The following is a 25,841-nucleotide window of genomic DNA, read 5'->3' on the forward strand; positions in this document are numbered from 1 at the left end:
CTCCCACACATAAATAGCGCCATCCCCATGGAGTATTTAGACCAGAGTATCAAGTCCTTATCAGCTTGACTTCACTTTTCAGCTTCATGCATAAATGTGTAATAATAGTATTTATTATTTATTTCAGAGAATTTCTATATCCCTTTTTCATTATATCCCTTTTCATAAAAAAGTTTATTATTTTTAATAATAGTATCTAAAAAACCAGAGCTGAGCAGAGGACAGAAACTGTGCCCAACAGACTTATAGTAAAATTTAGACAAAGAACAAAATACCTAAAATAAATAGAACAAAATGCAAAAGAAAACTAAAAACGGTTAGACACAGGATAGCTGAACAAGGGGAGAATTAAGCAGCTTTCTAAAAAGATTCAAAGGAGAATTGATTTAATAAAAATTGGCTGGCAAATATTTCTGTATATATGGAGCAATAAGAAAAAAAGCACAAGTATGTGAAACAGAGGAAGAAATACGGACTCTGACAGCAGTAAGTGAGAAACGCAAAGATGATAAGAGAAAGGAGGAATGAAAGACAAGCTCAAGTTAGAGATGAACACATCTGAACGTATTAACAGCCGTATATAGTAATAAAAAGTATTACTAAGAATACTTTTTCATTCTTAGTAAAAGATACAGTCATAAAGAGTACATCAGGAACAAAAAATAAACATGTGAGAAACCAAGAGACCCAAAGTTACAATTTCATTTTCAGGTGGTAGTAAACACAGGTTGCATTATGCAACCACAGATATGTTCCTGATGGCCACTGGAAAGCCCCAGTTCAAAGTCTGTTACATTTTTGTGAAGGAGACAGTGCAACACATGGTGGCGGGTCCTACTCTCGCTCTTATGTTTCTGGCTGCCACTACAAAGCTACCGTTGCTGAAGCTGAGATTAGTTTGGAACTCCCTCAGTCCATCTGTGCCTTGGCTTGTTCTGTGCTAAAGTACTGGCTGTAGTTATGAGGAAAACGTCACCACCAGAGTTTCAAGGGAGACAGGTAAAATGTCCACTTTTCAGGGAAATCTGGAAAAGGTCTGTAGCAAGTTTCTACATGTTGTGGAAGTACCTTTAGAATTCTGACCACCCCTATAGAGAACCCCTATAGAGAGACACAAGTATTTTTATACAGGGGTGTGAGGGGAAGAAAAATTCTGTCATGATCAGCGCTTTGTCTACTGGAGTTATTCCTACTTGAAAAGCAGATATAAAATTATCAAGGTAAAGCCTTGTCAAACACAATGAATACATATGTCATTCATTTTTTCCCCTAGTTTCTGTATCATGTAAATCCCCAGCAAACTTAGATCCTAATTATGTTCTGGATCAGTCTAATCAACAAGTAAGTTACTCAAGACCCCTAAATAAGGAAAACTCTCAGTTTATAATTTGTTTCTATGACCATGCTAAACTACACTGATGAAGGCTTTAACATTCAAGGAACTGAAGAAAGGAAAATCATACAGAGCTATGAGTGGCAGCATTAACATAGTTTCAGCCCCTATATCTTCTTAATAATAATATAAAAGCTCTTAGCCTTTTATAATATTGTCATACCATATTTAATGGTCCTAACACATACATACACTCTGATTGTCATACAAATAAGAAAGTAACGAATAATTTACCTGCGCTTCGTAGGTTAGGGTCTAAATCGGGCATCTCTTTACATGCTTCTGGACTAACACTATATATAGAGGCTCCTGCTTCATTGGTAATGCTGCAGAACAGAAAGCAAATCATCAAAACCTTGCAAAACGCACATTAATACAATATACAGATTGAATGCTTATAAAAGGAACTAATGTCAGAGTCTAAAATGCACTGGCCGCTATATAAAGTGCCCTTTTGTAAGATCTCAGGCAGTGATCCTAAACATACGTATTTGAAAGCAATTTGAAAAGTATGGGATTTCTTTCCAATATTTAGGGTTCAAGTGCCAGACCTGTAAGAACCATACATGTGAATGTCTTCAGGGTACATATCACCTTTCACTCATGCCACCTTCTCCTTTGCATTCATTGTGCTATTGATAAGTGAAAGAACGCTTTTTGATTTTATTCTGGTTTAACACCCCCTGACCACCCAAAATATCCACCTGAAAATTTTCTGCCTCTCAGTTTAGGCTGTTTACACTTATAAACAAAACTGACAATACTGCATCCTATCTTTGCAGTCTATTGGGCTATGTATATTGCTCACACCAATTGTCATTTAAAATAAAACTTTGTGAACACATCTAAAAATAGATCCATCCGAAGTAAAATTACTTATGCAGCTAAATGGGACAGAAATGGAAAGCACTTTGCAAACTGGGGGGGGGGAGGTTGAACAATTCTTAGTACAAATTGATTTATTTCTGTATTATATTATTCTTATTATTTATTTATTTAGGCCACATTTTAGAAAAGCTAATATAACATGATAGTAACAAGACATAATTGCCCGTTCACAAGAATAATCGCTGGCCAGTTCCTAATTGCTACATAGGAACTCTGAACTGTAGCTCTGGCATGATAGATAAGTGTAGCGCTGTCAGTAGTCATTGAATTGCAAAAATAACACACTACCCAATCCAGGGTGTCACACACACACAAACACACGCACCCCAATCAAACTCATACTCATACGACCTACATGCATATTAAAGCATTCCTGAATATAAAGCACAGCACTAGCTCACAAAATTGTGATAAAATTTTCTATCCTGTCTTACCACATTAATCTCTCTCTCTCTCTCTCTCTCTCTCTCTCACACACACACACACACACACAGACTTCTCCTCTAAAAGCTACCAGAGTCACAACATCACATACAAGGCCAGCTTTAATAGCTGAAGCTACCAAACCCAAAATGCAAACTTACAAGGCAGGAGTATCAACTTTCCTTCAGTTAGGTGCACTCAAATGCCCCCGAAGTTTTAGACAACCAGATATGAAGGTGAACTGAAATAATGATCGAAACTGTATCGTATTTTAAAAGGCTAAAATAGAAATCCTGAGGAGAGGATCAGCTAAGAGAAAATAAGCTCCTTTTCACCTTCTATTGAAAAGCTTGACTGAAATGGGAGAAAACAATGGCATTTTTGTTCATAGCAAAGAACCAGCCCCTTTAAGCCCCTTTAAAAATCTACAGGTCAGAGGCAATTGGACTCAATTTTATTCATATATTCAGAGTCCAAGATGCATCCAGTTGTTGAAAGGTGTCAAGAAACCATTTATTATAAAGTATGTTTTGATGATAGGATAGGATAGGATAGGATAGGATAGGATAGGATAGGATAGGATCAGGAGTCCCCTCCTCCAACTGAATTTTAATTTTAGCAACATTACCACAGGAAAAATGACACAGAAGAACCTAGTCAAAAAGGCAGTTGGGTGGTGGGTGCTTTTTGCTTGTTTTTTAAGAAACAATTAACGCACTTTCAAAATGTTCTGAATTAAATTGCTAAGCACCACATGCAGAGATTGCCATCCAACTCTTTTCCACCACAGGCTTGAAAAATAAAATAAGAGGAGAAAATTAACTTCTACAAATAGCTGAAACAAAAGCCATTTTTCACAAGTACAATTGCTTTAAATCACGTTTTCCCCTACATTTCCAGATCTCTAATTCAAAAGTAAAACCACCATGGATTTTTAAAAATATATTTATTCCATTTCAAAAAAAAAAACCTTTTGAGCATTCCATCTGCATTCATGGCATTTAGAAGCGACATGTTCCAAATAAGGAGTTTGCAGCCTTACATTTGAAAGCACTCTCGATTGCTAAAATCCCTAATTAATTATTTTTGCCAAACTCTGGTGAATATAGAGGACCCTAATGGAGGCCACACAACAAACCTAAACGGTTTCCAGAGAAGAGTCCAGAAATCTTTTCTCTCGGGATGTACAAAAGGAGCTGCCTTTCAGGTAACTTTTCTCAACACTCTTGTCAATCATTTTTGAAAATGACTGATAATGGTTTCCAAAGGGCATTCTGACTTTAAATAGTGTGTGTTAAAATACAGCCTACGTTTAACACATTTCACCTCACCATCGCATATAAAAAAGATTTAAAATGGACACAGTGACATGGAGCATAGATTCTGACAATACTATGCCATGGAAGTATTTATCCATTCATGACTTTTTTATGATTTAAAAAGCAACTTAATGGTAATCCAAAGATAACTGATATCTTATTGATTTTCATCAGCAAATATTTGATGAATTTATCTAATCAATGGATGCAGACCATTTTGCTCTCCCACTCCCCCCCAAAAAACCACTCCTAGTTAAAGGAAGTTAAATTAATACATTACACTTTTAAAAGTAAATGAGATTACAAAGTCAGAAAAGCTTCAGTAGAAAAAAATACATTTTAGATATTCCATTTATATGATTGTGACGATTGTTTCACATATTAAATTCTGAAATAATATCAGATACAAATTGGTCAATGGTGCTGAAGCAAAGTATGAAACATATTTTAAAAATGTACAGATATAGAAAAGTGATGTTTCCCCTCTCTCCTTCAAAAATCCCTTGCACACAGCTGATAGAAATGGCACATAAATATATATGAGACATAATACTATGTAGAGAGTTTGCTCATTCACCTTTTTGGTGCTGATTAAATTTTGCATACAAATGGCAGGAAGATTACAGCCATTTCTGATGATATAGTTTTTTCAAGGGTAAGATGTGCTTTTATAATTTCCGCTGAAAATTCCACCACCACCCCCGCCCACAACAAATGTAATTATGTTTATTGCAGTTCAAATTTGAAAACTCCCTCATGAAACAGGAGGCTGTTGTGAACAGAAGGACAAGTTTATAACAAATGTATTAGTTTCAACCATTCTTAGCCAAGATTTTATAGACTTACTGTGATTTATTTCGGAACTGCATAGGCATGGTTGCTTGTGTGAATTAAGGTAATCTAGTATTCTTGATCACTGCTATCAATTACAGACGTTTCAAGCACGATTAAATAACGCATAGATGGGGATCTCATTATTTTTGGTAGTATTGAAGTGGGGTGGAATAGGGTAGTATGGGACAGGATTGGGGGAAGGGAGGAAAACTGCCCCACTTCTTTTCAATGGGCCAAATTTGAAATGAAACAATCTCCTCCATTTCTTCTTCAATTTCAGGCACTGGCTCTGGGCCAGGGAACATTACAAACAGACAAGAACCAAAAAAAGAACAAGGGATGTTGTTTGCAACAAAGACGACAGAGGATTGGAGGCTTAATTGTTGGTGACAATTAAGCAAGAAATACTTTTTGTTTTGTTTACTAACCTAAACATTATTTGATTGGCTTCTTTAAATGTTAAGACAAATGTCCTCACCAGAGAACAGCAAGTAACACAGCAGAGTAAAGTAAGTCATCCACATGTCTCTAAACAACATACTGTGTTGGACTACAACCAGAGACACTCAGGTTCAAATCCTCACTCAGTCATAAAACTCACCTGGTGATCTTGGGTCAGTTCCTACCTCACAGAGTGATAAAATGGGGATGGGGAGATAAGATTCAAAGTTCAAAGCTCCTCGGAGGAAGAGCAGAAGAAATCAGTAATAAGTCATCATCATTGTGGTGAGCTCTGGCCCTGGACTCAGCCTCCCAGAACAGATGATCAGGCAGCAGTGATCTTGTGTTTGTAGCACTATTACACCTGTCTTGAATGACCTCCACTCATTGCCAGTTGCTTTCTCGGGTCAATTCAAGGTTTTAACCTTTAAAACCCTAAGTAGCTTCTGACCTGGCTACCTAAGGGATCCAAAAAAGCCAAAAGCAAAGGGGTAGACAAAAAGGATGTTTTGTTCAACGAAACAAAAAGATTCCAACGTGTTTGGGACCACATACAGGTCCTGTATGTCAGGCAAAATGCACTAGAACCTTTTTCTTTCATCGAATAAAATATTATTTTTGTCTACTGCCAGGGCTGAGCCCAGGCCTTGTGAGATTTCTGAGGATGCCGATTCTGAATCAGAGCTGGAACAGCTACATCAGAGAACAGGGGGGAACCTCCCCCAGAGCCCCCAGGTGCTGGGAGAGAATCTTCCCAAGGCCTTGACAAACAGATAGGCCAGGCTGAGTTGCCGCCTCCCCCTCCCCCCTGGGAACCCATGTTCCGAGGAGGAGGAAGAAGGGTGCGACTTGAGAGATACCACAGCATGTTGCAAGTCGAAGCGGGCGGAATTAAGGATGGGGCTAAGACACTCTGCCAGGATAGCCAGTCTTAGAAGCCAACGTATGAGGGAGCCGCCCTAAGGGAGGGGCATCACCATTAGGCAGGTTTGACTGTCGGTGTCCATGGGCAAACTGTCAGCAACTTCACTTGCCTGCAGATTGTCTTCCCTAATAGAGATCTTAGAATAGTCAGAGCCTGGAGCAGTTTGAGAGCTTCCTTGAATGTGCATTGTGGAAGGGCTTGTCTTTAGCATAATAAAGCCCTAATAGCTTGAACTACAGCCTCTGTTTTGTTGATTGTGAAAGGGGGAGGACAATCACACACGACATCTATCCCTTCACTTTTGGCTTTTTGTGATCCCTTATATAACCAGGTCATAAGCTGTCTTACCCCTTCGCTTTTGGCTTTTTGGCATTCCTTGCGGGGTTCTCCATTTTATTATCTAAGGGATAATGTCTCATTATGAACCTACCCAGTTATTAAAATCTGCAGGTGAGCCCCCTTTGGGAGCACCATTGCCCACAGAGGCAATAGCTAATACGGGAGGTACAGAACCCTGTATCTGCTATATGGCTTGCTCTTGCTGGATTGGTAAAAGTATAGACAATAAGGCAGATCGCCATTGGAATGAGATAAAGGTAAAGCACCTCACATTTTAACAGATCTGGACAAATGATAAACAAGTAGCACCAAACGGCTCAGATTTTTAAGAGGATTGTTAGAAACAAATTCAGAATATAGCATAAACAGAGGTAAACATCATCAGGTTTCTAGGATCAGCCCATACACTTTCACTTTGAAGTGCAATATGTGGAAGACTGAATTTAAAGGAATTTAAGAAAAGCATAGGGGGAAACAGCGTGCACCGTCTGAATTTTTAATCTATTTTTTATTATTTTCTTTATAGAAATGGGAAAAAAAACTGAGCATGAATTTGGCATTCTCTGTACATCTTAGTCATATTCAGGTGCTGCCACTGAATTAAAGTATATAAACCCGCTTCTACTTGTGTAGAATATGCAAGCTTTTGCATTACACAGAACTCACTGTAAATTATTAACTCATATGCTTGATGAACAGTTAGGTGTTCAAAAGCTTGCATACTCTTACACAGCAATGAACAATAACGTAATACAAAGATATTAACTTGGCAAGTTTTCTCTCTTGGGGATGCCACTCCCAATCTTAGGTGCCCATCTACAAAATGATAATAAATTTTGGTACAGAGAATTGTCCAGAGGGGTGAAAACAATGAACATTGCAAACCACTTTTTGCAATAAATATGTCATATAAAAGAAAAGGTTAGGCATCTAAAGGCCAAGCGGCATACCCTGAAATTCATCTTGACAGTTATGTTGCTGAGAGAGAGAGAGAGAGAGAGAGAGAGAGAGAAAATGAGCCTGCTGTGTGAAACAGCTATCACTTGATAGCTTCAAATTTCATGTCTGAACTATGTTTTATAACAAAGCACTTCTCACAACACACAGTTGAACTATGGAATTCACTACCACAAGATGTAGTAACGGCCATCAACTTGGATGGCTTTAAATGGGGATGAGACAAATTCATGGAGGATAAGGGAGCACTCCTACCGGGAAAGGCAGCTGCCTCCGAACTCGGAGGCGACTGCCTATCCAATGCAGGACAGGAGAAGTGTGGAGGGGATCATCCCCTCCGCACTTCAGCCACCCTGCATTTGTAGCTAGACAGCCGATTTCGGCTGTCTAGCCGTGGGAAGTCAGAACGGGGGAAGCAGCGGCAGGACGACATGTTGGATGTGTCATACTGGCATTTCCAAGTTCCCTGCCCCGGCACGCCCCCAGGAATGCCCCGTTTTCGCCGCTCCGCACTCCTCTTCCAAGTGTGGAGCACGGGGCTGTTCCGCGCTGCCTATGAGGCAGTGCAGGAGGGGGTGAAGGTCAGTTCTCAGGGAACTGACCTTGGAGCACAGCCTCTGAGGTCGGTTCCCAGGAACCGAGCTATCCTCTGGCTGTCTAGCTGCTGACTAGCGGCCATAGGATTGCGCCCTAAGGCTATCAATGGTTACTAGTCATGATGGCTATGTGCTACCTCCAGAATTAGAGGCATTATGAGAGGTCTCTTAATGCCAGTTGCTGGAGAACATGATTGGGAGGCTGCTATGGCACTCATGTCCAATTTGTGGGCTTCCCACAGGCATCTGGTTGGCTACTGTGGGAACAGAACATTGGGTTAGATAGGCCTTTGGTCTGGTCCAGCAGGGATCTTCTTGTGTTTGTTATAAATAGACACAGAGCTGGAATCAAAAGAACTGCAACTACTACCAGCTCAAGAGGTCTTTGCAGTTGTGTGTTCCTCAAACAGAAAGCCCTGATTCTACATCCCAACCCTCTTTTGAAACAGAAGCGAGCTTCCAAAGCAGTTTGAGACATGACACAAGAGATCAGCCATTCACTATGAAAAATGAATTATCACTTATTATTTATGGGTCTGTCCATGTCTATGTTGCACCAAGATATTTGTTTGTTGTTGTGCATATTAAAAACAAAACCCAAACCCTCAGAACTCTGCCCCAAAGCAGTTTGCAATATATAATCTCACACTTCAGATGCTGGCCATAAACTCCTCATCTAAGAGCACTATATGTTTCAGATTGTACTGGGAACAAGCAAGGTCAAAAGGTCCACTCTTGGATATATTCCAAGCTGACATTTGAAAGCTTTGGGTGGTATCCAATTAATCCCTCCCGCTGACAGAACAGGTTCCATCAGCGTAACAGGGAGGGGCGAATCGCCCCACCATGCAGCCCACCATATACCCCCCAAAATCTTGATTCTCCATATCAGATTTGGTGTGTTACGCTTGTTCTCTCTCTCTCTGTCTGTCTGTCTTTATTTTGCTATTCCTCATACAACAATATTATGAACACAAAAACATGGACACACTTTTTTTTTAAGCAAAGGGATTTGTGTCCTTGGAAAATATACTTAGGTAGTACCGTTATTTACAACAGTAGTCAGTATGTTGGCCAGAGATGTAGGCACCTTGGAGAAATATGGAGAAGGAGGGCCTGTCTCTCAATGTGGATACAATCCTAATACAACCCTATATAGTCTACTCTATTCCGTTCAAGCCAACAACATGTTTGGACTTCAATGGAAATATTTTCATATTTGCTGCTTTCCCCTTAATCTGATTTCCATATACAAGCTTTCGAAGTTATATTTTCAAGTGCAACTAAAACTAATTTTAACACCAATACACCATTCCCTACTTAGTTATTCTCAGGGTCGCCTATACAAGCCAGATCAAAGAAACCCTTATCTTACCTAAAGTTATCGGAAGATAGTAAATGGCATTACATCCACCACAAGACCTTTAAAAATGTTGCTTTGGCACCATCTGGTGACTGCCTGTGGTTACTGCTTGAAATTCCAGATGAGGGGGAGCCAAAATGTGTGGAAAGTGTAAAATCAACTGGGAAAGATTGAAGGCAGAAGGAGAAGGGGATGACAAAGGATGAGATGGCTAGATAGCATCACCGATGCAATGAATATGAACTTGAGCACACTCCAGGAGAGAGCGCAGGACAGGAAGGCCTGGCGTGCTATGGTCCATGGGGTCACGAAGAGTCGGACACGACTGAACAACTTTTCAGTATTTAGATAAATATTACACACACCCCTCTCTCTCACACACACACACACATATGCAGAACAAGGCTTACCAATACATGTGATATTGTTAATTATGTTTTCTCTCTATTGTATGGCAAGACCATTTGGATTTATTTATTTATTTTATATTTGATTGAGCAAAAGATTTCCCATGATAATTAGAATGAGCATATTATTATTAAAAATTTAAATCTTTGCCACATACAAGATTTGAACCACAATCATGTTCTATTACAAACGTACAGATGTCCATGGCTATATTTGCATTTTAGAGCAAAATATTGTGCTTCTCCAACACTTGGCATGAATCTCATTCATGTTAACTAGTGTTATTTTAAAGTGCTCTATATTAAAATATAGGTGCCCTACCTTAAGCTGACAGCCTTAACAACCGGTGATATCTAACAACCGGTGATATTCCCACCTTCCATGAATGTAGCTAGTAGTCCTAGTAGTACAGTTGTACCACTGGACATTGTTACACAAGCCCTGTTCAAATACACCGAGTTTGTTGGGAGCGATCTCTCTGTATTCTGGTCCCAAACAGCTGAGCACTTTTATCCTACTTTATCGTGTAGAGTTAGCATCAAACTAAATAGTACCTTCGATACATACCATGCAACTATATCAGTTCTTTTTTCTTATTCAAAAGTAAGCACAGGGAACATGACCTTAAAGGGGGGGGGGGGCTTTAACTCTTTGCCCCCACACACTGTGGTCTTGATCTACATCAGGGACCCTGCATCTGCAATTTGCATAGAGAAAAAATGCTTGCACTTAAGTAAGTGGAAGCCTTTTCCTGTGCACATTGCATGGCCCAATCCATACTGGTACCACAGGAGGGGCAGAGAGAAGGGTGTTAAAGCCTCCTTATCCTTCTTGCTAGGGTCATGATCCAGATCAGGATCATCATGCTTACTTCTGAGTAAGAAAAAAGAACAGACGTAACTGTATGCTTCATGTTTAAAATAATGGGGCTGTTTACACAACACAACACGTTAACCCACACTCAGTGGTTGAGTATAGGTTGTTGTTAAACCATGAGTGCAAGGTGGGTTGTTAACAATGCAGTGTGGCTTGTTAACTACCTTGGACAACCCAACAACAAACCATGGGTTCTCAAGGTGACTTGCTCAAGAAAAATAAGCCACACTGCATAGTTAACAAGTCAACCTGTGGGAAATGTCCTGGGTTCAGACAATACATTAATCCACGGTTCAACAGACAACCCACAATTCAACAACAGCCCACACTCAACCACTGAGTGTGGGTTAATGTGTTGTGTGAACCCACTCAACATGTTGTTTGGCTCTTAGAGAAGGTAACCATGTCTTATTTTAAAAATACAGTATCTTGGGGATGGACCACAACCCAGTGATAGTGCACCTGCTGTGCGCACAGAAGATCTCAGGTTTAATCCCCAGCATCTTCAGTTAGAAGATCAGGTAGCAGGTAATGGGAAAGAGTCTCTCTGCTGGAGAACTTGTAAAGCTGTGGCCAATCAGAGTAATCAATACTAGGCTAAACGGATGAATAACCTGACAGACTGCTATGCTTCTCACCTTGAGATCATTCCTTTACCATCGTTATTAATCCTCTAATATCATTCACAACTTTTATTATGTAAAAATAAGTCCTAACGGAACCTTGCTGAGCTTTACCGTCCTCCCTGCTCTAAACATTGAACTTGGGAAGTTTCATTGATTTCAGATGATCTTAGGGTCAGAGTTCTAATTTATTACATGATCCTGAGATCATTAAAGGTGGGGGGAAGCCTAGACCTACTCTGAGCCAATATACAACTTGAACAGTTCTCAATTTGATGCAACTTGACCATGTAAAAATCAGTCAATCAATTGTTTCATGTTCTGGTATGTGTTAGATTGGGGGAGGGGGGAGATAATTGGCTAAACACATCTTCATGTGCTCATGCTTTACAGACTAACTTACATGATAAGCTTTATTTCCTTCAGCCAAGCTGACAGGCCAGCACACACACATTCAGGAGAAAGGGTGTGTCTCTTTCCCAAAGGTGCTTGAAGCATCACAGGCTAGGAAATCAATCACCCCTTCTTTGAGAACAGGGACCCAACATTTCAACATGGGAGGGGGAGTTTCTCAGCTCTTCTGTGAGAATCAAGGCATGACACTGTTATCTCTATCACTTCATGAGGTAATTGGGCAAAGGCTTAGCAATGTGCAATTTTTGATATATAGAGCTGTACTTGCTTGGATTCCCCCTTCATGGATCACTGCCTTGTTGTGGTGAAGGGGCTTGCGTAACTCAGTGAAGCCATAAGCTATGCCGTGCAGGGCCACCCAAGACGGACAGGTCATGGCAGAGAGTTCTGACAAAATGTGGTCCACTGGAGAAGGAAATGGCAACCCACTCCAGTATTCTTGCCAAGAAAACCCCATGGAATGTATCACAAGGCTAAAAGAGATGACGCCGGAAGATGACCCCTCAGGTCGGAAGGTGTCCAATATGCTACTGGGGAAGAGCAGAGGGTATTTCCAAGTAGCGCCAGAAAGAGTGAAGTGGCTGGGCCAAAACCGAAAGGACACTCAGCTGTGGATGTGTCTGGTGGTGAAAAGAAAATCCGATGCTGTAAAGAACAATATTGTTTAGGAACCTGGAATGTCAGATCAATGAATCAAGGTAAGCTGGAGGTGGTCAAACATGAGATGGCAAGATTGAACATCGACATCTTGGGAATCAGCGAACTAAAATGGACAGGCATGGGTGAATTTAATTCAGGTGACCATCATATCTACTATTGTGGGCAAGAATCCCTTAGAAGAAATGGAGTAGCACTCATAGTCAACAAAAGGGTGGGAAAAGCAGTACTGGGGTACAATCTTAAAAATGATAGAATGATCTCAGTATGAATCCAAGGCAAACCATTCAACATCACAGTAATTCAAGTCTATGCCCCAACCACTGAGGCCGAAGAAGCTGAGGTTGATGGGTTCTATGAAGACCTACAACATCTTCTAGAACTAACACCAAAAAAAGATGTCCTCTTCATCATAGGGGATTGGAATGCTAAAGTAGGAAGTCAAGAAATCACCGGGATAACAGGCAGGCATGGCCTTGGTGTACAAAATGAAGCAGGACAAAAGCTAATAGAGTTTTGCCAAGAGAACATGCTGATCATAGCAAACACTCTTTTCCAACAGCACAAGAGGCGACTCTACACATGGACGTCACCAGATGGTCAATATCGAAATCAGATTGATTATGTCCTTTGCAGCCAAAGATGGAGAAGCTCCATACAGTCAGTCAAAACAAGACCTGGAGCTGACTGTGGCTCAGATCATGAGCTGCTTCTTGCAAAATTTCGGCTTAAATTGAAGAACGTCGGGAAAACCACTAAACCGTTCAGGTATGACCTCAATCATATCCCTGATGAATATACAGTGGAGGTGAGGAATAGATTTCAGGGATTAGACCTGATAGACAGAGTGCCTGAGGAACTATGGACGGAGGTCCATAACATTGTTCAGGAGGCAGCAACTCAATCCATCCCAAAGAAAAAGAAATGCAAGAAAGCCAAGTGGCTGTCTGATGAGGCTTTACAAGTAGCTCACGAAAGAAAGGAAGCGAAAAGCAAGGGAGAAAGGGGAAGATATACCCAACTGAATGCAGAGTTCCAGAGAATAGCAAGGAGAGACAAGAAGGCCTTCTTAAATGAACAATGCAAAGAAATCGAGGAAAACAACAGAATGGGAAAGACTAGAGATCTCTTCAAGAAAATTGGAGATCTCAAGGGAACGTTTTGTGCAAAGACGGGCATGATAAAGGACAAAGAAGGCAGGGACCTAACAGAAGCAGATGAGATTAAGAAGAGGTGGCAAGAATACACAGAAGAACTATACAGGAAAGAGCTTAATGTCCCTGATAGCCATGATAGTGCGCTCACTGAACTTGAGCCGGACATCCTCGAGAGTGAAGTCAAGTGGGCCTTAGGAAGCATTAGTAACAACAAAGCTAGCGGAGATGACAGTATTCCAGCCGAGCTATTTAAAATCCTAAAAGATGATGCTGTTAAAGTGCTGCATTCAATATGCCAACAAATTTGGAACACTCAACAGTGGCCACAAGACTGGAAAAGGTCAGTTTACATTCCAATTCCGAAGAAGGGCAACGCCAAAGAGTGTTCAAACTACCGCACCATTGCGCTCATTTCACATGCCAGCAAGGTGATGCTCAAAATCCTACAAGCTAGGCTTCAGCAGTATGCGAACCGAGAACTACCGGAAGTACAAGCTGGGTTTCGAAGAGGCAGAGGAACTAGAGATCAAATCGCCAACATTCGCTGCATCATGGAGAAAGCAAGAGAATTCCAGAAAAACGTCTATTTCTGCTTCATTGACTACGCTAAAGCCTTTGATTGTGTGGATCACAACAAACTGTGGCAAATTCTTAAAGTGATGGGAGTACCAGACCACCTTACCTGTCTCCTGAGAAACCTGTACGAGGGTCAAGAAGCAACAGTAAGAACCAGACATGGAACAACCGAGTGGTTCAAAATTGGGAAAGGAGTACGACAAGGCTGCATATTGTCACCCTGCTTATTTAACTTATATGCAGAGTACATCATGAGAAATGCCGGGTTGGATGAATCAGAGGTCGGAATTAAGATTGCTGGGAGAATTATCAACAACCTCCGATATGCAGACGATACCACCCTAATGGCAGAAAGCGAAGAGGATCTAAAGTGCCTCTTGTTGAGGGTGAAAGAGGAGAGTGCAAAAGCTGGTTTGAAACTCAACATTAAAAAAACTAAGATCATGGCATCTGGCCCCATCACTTCCTGGCATATAGAAGGGGAAGAAATGGAAGCAGTGACAGATTTTACTTTCTTGGGCTCCAAGATCACCGCAGACTGTGACTGTAGCCATGAAATTAAAAGACGCTTGCTCCTTGGGAGGAAAGCTATGGCCAACCTAGACAGCCTAGTAAGAAGCAGAGACATCACCTTGCCGACAAAGGTCCGTCTAATCAAAGCTATGGTTTTCCCAGTAGTAATGTATGGCTGTGAGAGCTGGACTATAAGGAAGGCTGAGCGCCAAAGAATTGATGCTTTCGAACTGTGGTGCTGGAGAAGACTCTTACGAGTCCCCTGGACTGCAAGGAGGTCAAATCAGTCCATCCTAAAGGAAATCAACCCTGAGTGCTCATTGGAAGGACAGATAATGAAGCTGAAGCTCCAATATTTTGGCCACCTAATGCGAAGAGAAAACTCCCTGGAAAAGACCCTGATGCTGGGAAAGACTGAAGGCAAAAGGAGAAGGGGACGGCAGAGGATGAGATGGCTAGATAGCATCACGGATGCAATGAATATGAACTTGAGCACGCTCCGGGAGAGAGCGCAGGACAGGAAGGCCTGGCGTGCTATGGTCCATGGGGTCACGAAGAGTCGGACACGACTGAACGACTGAACAACAACTTGCTTGGAACCAATTAAAGAGTGTGAAAGGCCTGCTTAATTAACTATAAAGCTGCTGGCTAAACCAAACTACACAGGTCTCTAGGCGTACTCAGCAGCATACAGGAATGCTGTGAAGTCCACCTTTTTGCTCACAAACTCATTACAGGACACATGTTAACACCCGTACCAGAAACCCAATTATTACCCTTGTCACACCTGGGCAACGCTCTAGTCATAATTTATATACACAGTAGGAAAACAAGATGACAATATCCAGCAAAGAAGGGGGGGAGTTGATATACACTCTCTGACAAACAGTTCCGTTCTTTAATAAAGGATGAATGATTTTACTGCAGCCCAGAAAGCTATTCGATGTAGCCTGGAGAAGAAATACAGTTACCATCCAAATATAGGCTCTAGAGAGGAAAGTAGTATCCCAGAGCAATACAAGTATGTGGAAATATAACTGCAATAGAAAAGCAAAATATTACAAGGCACAAGGTAGGATTCAGTGCAGCTTCCCATTTTTTCAACCACAGAAACAGACAGTCCAGAAATCAAAATTCAGTGCTGAAGTAACCCAAAATCTGGGCTGAGCAAAGCTGGATGCTGCAGCTGGATGCTGCAACTGGTGTGCAAATGAATCAGATTTGCCTGTTCTTTGCCACCTGTGGCCTAAACCATCCTAAAAGAGCAGTCATATCTGGCAAGTACCCACATTACCTGTACGAAGAAAGATGCAGCGGGAGGGTCGAGGCAAAATCAGCACAGTACCATGGCAGGACCAAGATATAAGCTAGGAAGGCATGGAGTAACTAGCTTCAATTAAGGATGTTGAAGAAATCCTTTGGCGGGGGGGGGGGCAGTGGAGTTCAATGGGTTTTCCTAGGCTCAGCTCCCTGGACCTCGTTTTTGTTCCCGCTGCGGTGCTCGACTTGATCTGGAGTGAGCTGGGCCAGTTCGTGGATTTTCTGGGAATTTTACGCATTGGAAGGTGGGGGGAAGGTTCTACAATTTGCACAAGTTCAGCTGTAATTTGCACAAATTGCAGAACCTCCCCCTCTCCACCAAAAAAAAAATGTGCAAAAAAGTTCCTGGAGCCCGCCACTTGGCTTGTAGAGGCAGCTCGAATCATACATGCTGCGGAACTCTGTCGAACCAAAAAAGAACCAGATTTCCCAGCGACAGACATACCTAGCTTCAACAGAAGCTCTTAGTCTTGGCTGGGCTGGTGCTGATGCAACAGCTCCCACCGACAGTCTGCTGCTGACCTAGGCTCCTAGCTACATGCCCAACACCAAGGTCCAAGTCACAACCCAGCTGGGGTCCCAAGGTTCATGCTTGCTCCAATCTTCTGGGGACTGGGGAAGTAGATGGAGGGAAAAGGCGCACACCTGTATACTTCCAAACGATGCTGAGGGATTTCAATGTCTTTCTTCAGAGCTCTTTCTATCACTTTTGAACCTGGATCCAAATTTTCTAGTTCTGCGCATCCAAGGGGGCTTTGTGTTTGTGTGTGTGTGTCCCCCAGTTGTAAACCTTTGCTGATCTTGAGGGAACATTCAAAATAGCGTTGTGATATGGCATGAGCGTCTGCCACTGGTCTTGTCTAAGCCTCTCAGGTGTGTCCAAAGGGGCTCTTTCATTCCTCATCTTGCTGCCTTCTTGCAATCCAAGATATCCACGTTGGCTTCCCACTTCTCCTCCTATCTGTCCAGCATTCATCAAAAGATAAACCTATCCATTATGTGCGTGCAAATGCAACTGTCAAGAACAGGTGTGCGAGTTTGCAGTGATGACGAAGGCAAGGCAAGAAATCTGGATGGCAGGATTTGGCCAATCTGTCACCATTACTGGGCCACAGGAATCTTGCAAAAAATTCCTAAGGGGGAAGTTGGCAGCATTAGCTGACATATAAAATTCTTCTGGACACCTGCCAGTCCTATGCTTTTTTATGTACACATGAATGCAATGCAAATGCACACGCGAGTTCTGATAGTTTCTCTGTCCTGGTGCATCTTTCTCCATTATTGCACAACGTCGCAGCACTTCACATTTCAACATGCTGCCGCCACCCCGCTCCCAGAACTCCGGAGACTGCCGTTAAGTGCGACGTGCTCATCAGACTTAGAATGCAGCCACATAACCTTCGTCAAACACACTCGAGCTGCAGCAGCCAAGAGGTCAGGAGAGTAAAGCCTCCTGCTCCTATGAAGGCAAGCCTTGCTAATTTATTTCTTAAGTGTAGCTGGTGCTCTCATGGTGAGTGCTTTCGTACAATCGAGGCTGTGCCACAGTTTGAGAAGCATACTCCACATGTAGGCCAAAAATGGCAAAATACAACCCATCTCATTTGTCTCTGTTCTTTACAGTGGATTCTCAAAACATTTTTAAAAATCTCTTTTCCTCTTTGTGAAGCAAATGCGCCTCCATCTAAGTCCTCAACTGGATGTAAATCCCCACTTGAGCTCACTCAACACTTTTCATTATTCTCCCCATAAAGCAATACAAACATTTTGCAAATACACACTGTCAAGGTTATGCCAAGGGGGCTCTTGTAGAGGCTGTGATGGTGAGTGAAAAGAACATGAATTTGCAACTGTATTTCTGCATGCATACAAAAGGAGGAATGGATTTCAGTGCAGTCCTCAATAAACAGCAACTGGAAAACAGAAAGAGCGGGAGAGCTCATTTCAAATATTGCTGCCTGAATGTGAAGAATTGTCCCAAAATTCAGTCTGAGATAAGGGTTTCACAGTAAACTGAAACTAAATAGCGTACACACAATAAAACCCATCCAGTGCAATCAGCTTAAAAGAAGAAGAAGAAGAAGAAGATAGGGAAAAATAACAATACATTGAAGAACCACCATAAAGGTAAGAACTGAACAAGCTGAACTATTACATTAGAGTTATAAGGCATCCGCTTAATTTTGCACAATTCCAAACCATTCCTGCCCTTCTCAAAAGTAATTTCTCATCGATTTCTGCTTGACAAAGTTAAACACTTTTTTGTATGTGTGTGCCCACATGTACGCACAGATAAATAAATGAATTCAACTCCAATTAGGTTAGAGGAATGCTGGATTGACAGTATTGCTAGAGCCAAACTTAGCCCCAGTGCAAAAGAACCCTAGAGGCAACGCAACAGCAGCCATTTACACCAGGTCCCTGGTTGGCAGCTAAACGTGAGAATGACTTTGGATGCCAGCTACGGGTCAAGAGAGGTGGCATATGTCTCAAAAATAATGCATCTCAGAAGGGAATTGTCAGATTTGCAGTGTGCCATCATTCTTGCTTGGTAAATCCCCACCACCAATCCCCCCCACCAACATTCATTTTCACTTGTGTGGGGGAAAAACGTCGCAATCTGACACTCAATTTGAGGTAGGCTATATTTATGTCCAATTTATTATTTTGTTAACCTTAGGATCTTTTGGAATAACTCATGTATCAAATACTGACATATTTAATCATTCTCTCACATTCTACAGAGCTATTGAAATCCCTCTTCACAGTAAATTTGAGCGAGTCAGGGAAAGGTCAAACAAAACCATGTTTATAGAAAAATTCTGAGTACCCAGAAATCTGAAGAATTAAGAATGCACTGCCATAGTACAGTTTTCTTTTGCCTATCAAACATAAACATTTGATACTCTCTAACCTACAACTTCATATGGGGAAAAGTATAAAAAAAAAGAAAGAGTGCAGGTATTTATTTTGTATTTATAATACTTATATTATCATTAAATTTATAACCCACCTATATACAAACACTCTAGGTGACGTACATAGTTAAAAACAAATTAACAAAAAAATCCAACAATAAAAACAACACAACATAAAAAAAAGTATACAAGAGCCAACAAAAGTAACGAGAGTTCTAAAAAGGGAAGGCCTACTGGAATAATAGAGTCTTTAATTCCTGCTTAAAAACCTTCAAAGAGGTCTGCAGGCACATTTCAACCAGCAGGACATTCCACAACTGAGGGGCATTATTATGTCAGTTAACGTAATAAACTCCTGAAGAGAGCAATCCTATGGACCGCTAGACACTGTCTAGCAGGCCATAGGATATGCTCATTTCCAGGAACCGAGGTCAGATCCCGGCAAACTGACCGCCCCTCTCGTCTGCGCTGCCTTGGAGGCAGCACGGAGAAGCCCCGCCCTCCACACTTGGAAGAGGAGTGCAGAGCAACTGAAAAGGGCCGAGGCTGGGGGGCGTTCCGGGGCAGGGAGAGCAGAACTGCGTGTACGACACATCCAATGTGTCGTATGGCAGCTTCCTCTCCTGGTCAGCCCCCCAGCCAAAAACGGCTGTCTAGCAAAAAATAGCAAGGCAAGAGAGGCATGGAGGGAACGATACTCCCATGCCTCTCCTGCCTTGCTTTGGGTCGCCTCCAAGGTTGGAGGCAGCCACCTATCTAGTTATGATTGGGCCCTAAGTTGTTTACACTAAAGTACGTAAGTAATATTTATTTATTTTATTTATTTATTACATTTATATCCCGCCTTTTTTCCTCCAAGGAACTCAAGGCGGTGTACATCCTCCTCCTCCTCTCCATTTTATCCTCACAACAACAACCCTGTGGGGTGGGTTGGGCTGAGAGTCTGTGACTGGCCCAAACTTGCACAGGAAACAATAAAAAAGCAGCGTTCTAATCCATTACAAGCTTGTGCAAAAGCTTTTCAAAAAGCATTTGAAACTTGCTACAGTTTCTGCCTATAGAACCACACATGAGAGAGTATTCCAGAGAGTAGGTGCCACTACTGAGAAGTCCTGCTGTCGTGATATTACATGTTGACATTCAGTTGATCACGGAATGACCAATAAGGCCTCCTCTGAAGTTCTCAAGGGTAGAATGAGTGAATACAGGGAAGATGGTCTGCTAGGATATCCTGTTCCCAAGTGATTTAGGGCGTATGTCAACAACAGAATCTTGAATATGGCTAAATAACTAACAGGCAGACAGTGCAGCAATTCTAACACAGGTGTAATATGTGTATAGCCAGGCACCCCATTGATCATCCCAGATGCTGCATTCTGCACTACCTGAATCTTCCAAACCAGGCGCAAGGGCAGGCTCACATAGCGCATGTTACATTGCTCTAATCATGAGGTTACCAGCTCATGACCCACAGTGGCTAGGCTACCCCTATCCAGGAATGGGTGTAATTGGTGCACCAAATGAAGTTGGTGTAGGTGCTCAGGGCCACTGAAGTCACTTGGTCCTCCCGGGACAAGGATGGGACCAGGAGCATCCCCAAATTACATATCTGTTCATTCAGAGAGAGTGCAACCCCATCCAGAACAAGCAAACAACCTGGGAACCATTCATCCATAGGGTCTCTATCTTATCAGGATCCAATTTTGGTTTATTAGCTCACATCCAGCCCATCTGCATCCAGGCACCAGTTCAGAACATGCACAGCCCCTCCATCAGATGTTAGAGAAAAATACAGCTCTCCTAATGACTGCTCCCAAAGCCTTCATATAGATAGTAAACAACATCTGGGACAAAATAGTGCCCTATGGCACCCCACAGTTCGACTGCAAGGGGGCCAAGGCACAGTCACCCAATGTTATTCTCTGGAACTGACCCCTACAAGTAAGAACTGAACTGCCATAAAACAATACACCCAACTCCCAGACACAGTCCAGGAGGATGGTCAGTAGTATCAAAGGTCACTGAGGGGTTAAGAAGTAGTAACAGAGGTGCACTCCCCTGTCCAAAATCAGGGTGACCAAGGCTGAAACTGGGCCTGAACCCAGACTGGAATTTAAATCACCTTCATTTCAGTCAGTCTGCCCTCACCACACTTCCTCCGTGCATGACTGGAAGTGCCATGCATGAACAGATTTTAAGCATAAGAGGCACTTAAAATGCATACCAAAATTTTCGCTAAGTTTTCAAATGATGAGCTGGTACATGTGATCATACCTTGGCTTAATATGCTAAGATATGAACAAATGAGCTTCCCCATTTCATCCAAACCAGGAAACTATGGTTACAAGCTTCAGAACAAGCTAAGACATTAAGGGTGGAATCCTATTCAGAAAGGCGGCTGCCTACGAACTCGGAGGCGACTGCTTATCCAATGCAGGACAGGAGAAGCACGGAGGGGATTGTTCCCTCAACGCTTCTCCTGCCCTGCATTTTCGGCTAGACAGCCAATTGCAGCTGTCTAGCCACGGGAGGGCTGAGCAGGGGAGGAAGCTGCTGTACGTCATACAGGCATTTGTGCCCTCCCAGCCCCGGAACACCCCCAGGAATGCCCCTTTTCAGCTGCTCCACACTCCTCTTGTGAGCGCGAAGGATGGGGTGGTTCTGCGCTGCCTCCGAGGCAGCGCGGAAAAGGGAAGAGGTTGGTTCTCCAGGAACTGACTTTGGAGCGCGGGCTCCGAGGTCGGTTCCCAGAAAACCAGACATCCTATGGCCGTCTAGCCACTGTCTAGTGGCCATAGGTTTGCTCCCTAAACCAACTTCAACCCATGCTTCATTATAAGCTTTCTGGTTTGTTTTACTCTTGTTGTGAAGGGAGCAATGAAGAGGCAGCATGCACAGGCAAAAGGTGTATTCATATCTTGGCTTATTAAGCCAAGATATGATCATCTAAGTGTGACCATTATTACAAGATTTGATCCATTTTTTTCCGTACTCCTACTTTCCTTTAAAGATGTTGTAATAAACCACAAGCTTTTACACTGGTGATTTTTCCAAGACAAATCAGGGCAAATAGCGGAGCAATTTTTAGTCTTATTAAACTAAACGTCACCTATATTCCATTTCGAATAGGATCTTCCAATCCAAAGCACTAAAATCGTCCTCTAGCTTACTAAACCAAACGTAGCAAACTGTGCAACTGTGACACTGGAATCCTTTATCCATTCATCTATGAACCATGCCCTCAGCACATCTCTGCAGAGAGAAGAACGATCAGATATCTGTCTTCATCTTGTCGGAAAATTATGACATTTTTCCATAAGAAAGGGGCCCAAATGGCAGGTGTCAAAGAGCTTTAGCTTCACACGTGGTGCTAGGAGGCAGAAAAAACAACAGCAGCGTGTGGCCATGTCAGAACTACACAGTAGCTGCCGTAAGAATGCATATCTGAAAAGAGCAAACCTCAGAGTCTGTTAAATCAATCTAGTGCCAGATGCTGTTATCAGAACAAAGCTGGTGCTAGCAATTCATCCCCCAGCAGAAATACGCATCCCAGGTTAGTGTCGGAAAGAGAAGTCCTGGCATTACAGCTCTTGAGCTTAAAAGGTGACAGTTACCTGCACTCCCCACCACCACTGCTTTCTACTGACAGCATTAGAATACAAGTTCTGTCGTAGGTAATAAAGCCACTGCAACTTAAAGGAGAAGCGTTCTTTCCTTATTGGAAAGAGTACCATAAATAAGAGGCTTCATATTTACTGTTCACGTCTAAATTAATCACCCAGCTAACAAAAATAATATTTTTCATTTACACTTTCAGAGTTGACTCAGACATCACACCAAAGCATGGCTTGCGCTAACCAATTTAGAAGCCAAACCAAAGTCTGACCTTTCAAACATACGACAGGCAATCCATGGCATAGAGTTGCCCATCTGCTTTTGTCTTCTGTCCTCTCAGCCCTCAGCTCCTCTCATCTCCACGGTGCAAGCAGCCTCTGGAGGCAGAGCAATAGCTGTCACTATGGTTTGCCAAACTTCACACCAAACCACAGTTAGTGCAAACCATGGTTTGCTGGCTGATCACAAACCATATCCAGTAATTTAGATGTCCCAGAAAACCATGGTTAAACCTACATACATTTCGACAGACCACCAAAGTTGGTGGGTGTCATGTTCTGGTCCCAAGGAGGGGCTCAGGGCAGCAAGGCAGGCCGAGTGCCGCAGCACCAAGGAGAGCTCCTAGGGAGCAACTTGCTGCAACAACGTCTGAGATGACATGGAAGCTTTTTATGCCTAGACAGCCAGCACCCTCTCTCAGACTCCACCCCTTCCTTGCAAATTGGACAGGAGGCAGACCCAGAGCTCTGTCATCTTTCCAAGAGGCCATACTCGGCACCCTGCCTGTCTTGGCACTCTGGCTCCATGGATAGCGGGGCTCTTGGAGACAGGTGTGCTGGCCTTTTGCTAGAACTGGGCTACTTCAGCAGCAGATTAGTTTAGATGATCATCAGTGCATCATCCTAAAGGCTGCCTACATAAAAATGCATTTGTCTCCCAGTGGAAGGACAAGTGAGATGAAGCTAGCCTTGCCTCCCTTGGCAGGGAGTTCCAGAGCCTCAGCGCAGCCAACAAGAAGACCTTCTCCCATGTTCCCACCAAATGTGCTTCTGATGGTGGAGGAACTGAGAGAAGGGCTTCTCCCAAGGATCTCAAATCCCAGCCAAGAACACAGTCTTACAAATAGCCTGGTCCTAAGTCATGTAAGGCCCCATCACCAACACTTTGAATTGTGCTCAGAAGCAGACTGGTAGCCAATGAAACTGTTTAACAAGGGAGTTACATACTCCCTATAGCTAGTCCAATTCAACAGATTAGCCGCAGCTTTCTAGACCAGCTAAAAACACTTTTCAAAGGCAGTTCCACATAGAGCATTTTTTATAGAGCATAGAGTAGTAACACAGCCATGTGTCACCGTAGCAATAACAGACATCTCCAGGAACAGGTGCAGTTGGTGCACTACCCTTAGTTGCACAAACACCATGACAACCATGGGGTTGTCTCAGTATGTCATCGGCCCAACGCATGAAGCAGGGCACACCCTTGATTTGGTTTTTGCTCCAACTTGTGAGATGGGTAGTCTGAAGATTGAGGGGCTCCAGGTAATCCCATTGTCATTGTCAGACCATTTCCTGGTGAGATTTGAACTTACAGCATTACTCTCCTCCCGCGAGTATCCCTGGAATACTGCAATGCGCTCTATGTGGGGTTGCCCTTAAGGCTGGTGCGGAAGCTGGAGCTAGTGCAGAATGCAGCAGCTCGGTTGTTGGGAGCTTCCCCTTTTCAGCATGTAATTTCTTTGCTGAGGGAACTGCACTGGCTGCCTATTCGCTACCGGGCCAGGTTTAAGGTATTAGTACTAGTGTACAAAGCCCTAAACAACTTGAACAAGCTGAGTTTAGCGAGGGGTGCTAAAAGCAACAAAAAGGCTTTCTTCAGCTGCGTGTATAGTAAAAGACAGAGGAAAGAAATGGTGGTTCAGCTAATAAATAAGGATGGCAAAATGATAACAGAGGACAAAGAAAAGGCAGAGGTGCTCAATTCCTACTTTGGCTCAGTCTTCTCCCAAAAGAGGGTCTATGACCCCTCTGGCAAAGGCGAAGTACATGCTGAAGGGGCAGGATTGCAGCTTGAGATCGATAGGCATATGGTCAAGGAACACCTAATTCCTTTGAATGAGTTCAGATCTCCAGGGCCAGATGAACTACATCCTAGATACAGGATACAGGATCTGGAAGAAGAACTCTCAGAACCACTGTCTATTCTCTTTGAGAAATCATGGAGGACGGGAGAAGTGCCAGATGACTGGAGGAGGGCTAATGTTGTCCCTATCTTCAAAAAGGGTAAAAAGGAGGAACCAGGGAACTACAGACCAGTCAGTCTGACATCAATCCCTGGGAAAATTCTGGAGCAGATGATAAAGCAATCCATCTGTAAGCATCTGGAAAACAATGCAGTGATTACTCGAAGCCAACATGGATTTGTCAAGAACAAATCCTGCCAGATGAATCTGATCTCATTTTTGGATCAAGTAACCTCCATTGTGGACCGTGGGAATGCTGTAGACATCATATACCTCGACTTCAGCAAAGCTTTCGACAAAGTGCCCTGTGATATCCTGATGAGCAAACTAGCTCAAAGTGGGCTAGATGAAACAACGATCTGGTGGATCCACAGTTGGCTACAGAATCGGACTCAAAAAGTGCTTATCAATGGGACCTTCTCAAACTGGGGAGAGGTAACGAGCAGGGTATGGCAGGGCTCAGTCCTGGACCCAGTGTTCTTCAACATTTTTATTAATGACTTAGAGGAGCAGGTGCAGGAAATCCTGATCAAATTTGCAGATGACACAAAATTGGGCGGGACAGCTAATACTTTGGAAGACAGAAACAAAATTCAAAGTGATCTTGATTGACTGGAGCGCTGGGCAGAAAACAACAGAATGACATTTAATAGGGATAAATGCCAAGTTCTGCACCTAGGAAAAAGAAACCAAATACACAGTTACAAGATGGGGGATACGTGGCTCAACAACACTACAAGTGAGAAGGATCTTGGAATTGTTGTTGATCACAAGCTGAATATGAGCCAACAATGTGACGTGGCTGCAAAAAAGGCCAATGCTCTTTTGGGCTGCATTCATAGAAGCATAGCTTCCAAATCCCGGGAAGTACTAATTCCCCTCTGGTAACTGGTTAACCAGCACTGGTTAGGCCTCATCTGGAGTACTGTGTCCAGTTCTGGGTACCAGCACTTTAAGAAGGATGCAGACAAACTGGAGAAGGTTCAGAGGAGGGCAACAAAGATGATCAGGGGACTGGAAACAAAACCCTATGAAGAGAGACTG

General features: G+C 42.7%; 1 protein-coding gene across 6 annotated transcripts in view; it reads right to left on the reverse strand.

Moving 5' to 3' along the window:
* The window catches only part of SRBD1 (S1 RNA binding domain 1), a 275,489-nt gene that overhangs the window by 164,023 nt on the left and 85,625 nt on the right, over positions 1–25,841 (reverse strand). For all 6 annotated transcript variants that reach the window (XM_084828969.1, XM_084828968.1, XM_084828967.1 and 3 more), the window contains one exon: positions 1,628–1,719. In XM_084828969.1, coding sequence (XP_084685095.1) covers positions 1,628–1,719 — 92 coding nt within the window. The remainder of the gene's footprint in view (positions 1–1,627; positions 1,720–25,841) is intronic.

The sequence above is a fragment of the Heloderma suspectum genome, chromosome 1 (genome assembly GCF_057233095.1).
Source record: "Heloderma suspectum isolate Gila_16-S chromosome 1, 16-S_ref, whole genome shotgun sequence".
NCBI classification, from domain to species: domain Eukaryota; kingdom Metazoa; phylum Chordata; class Lepidosauria; order Squamata; family Helodermatidae; genus Heloderma; species Heloderma suspectum.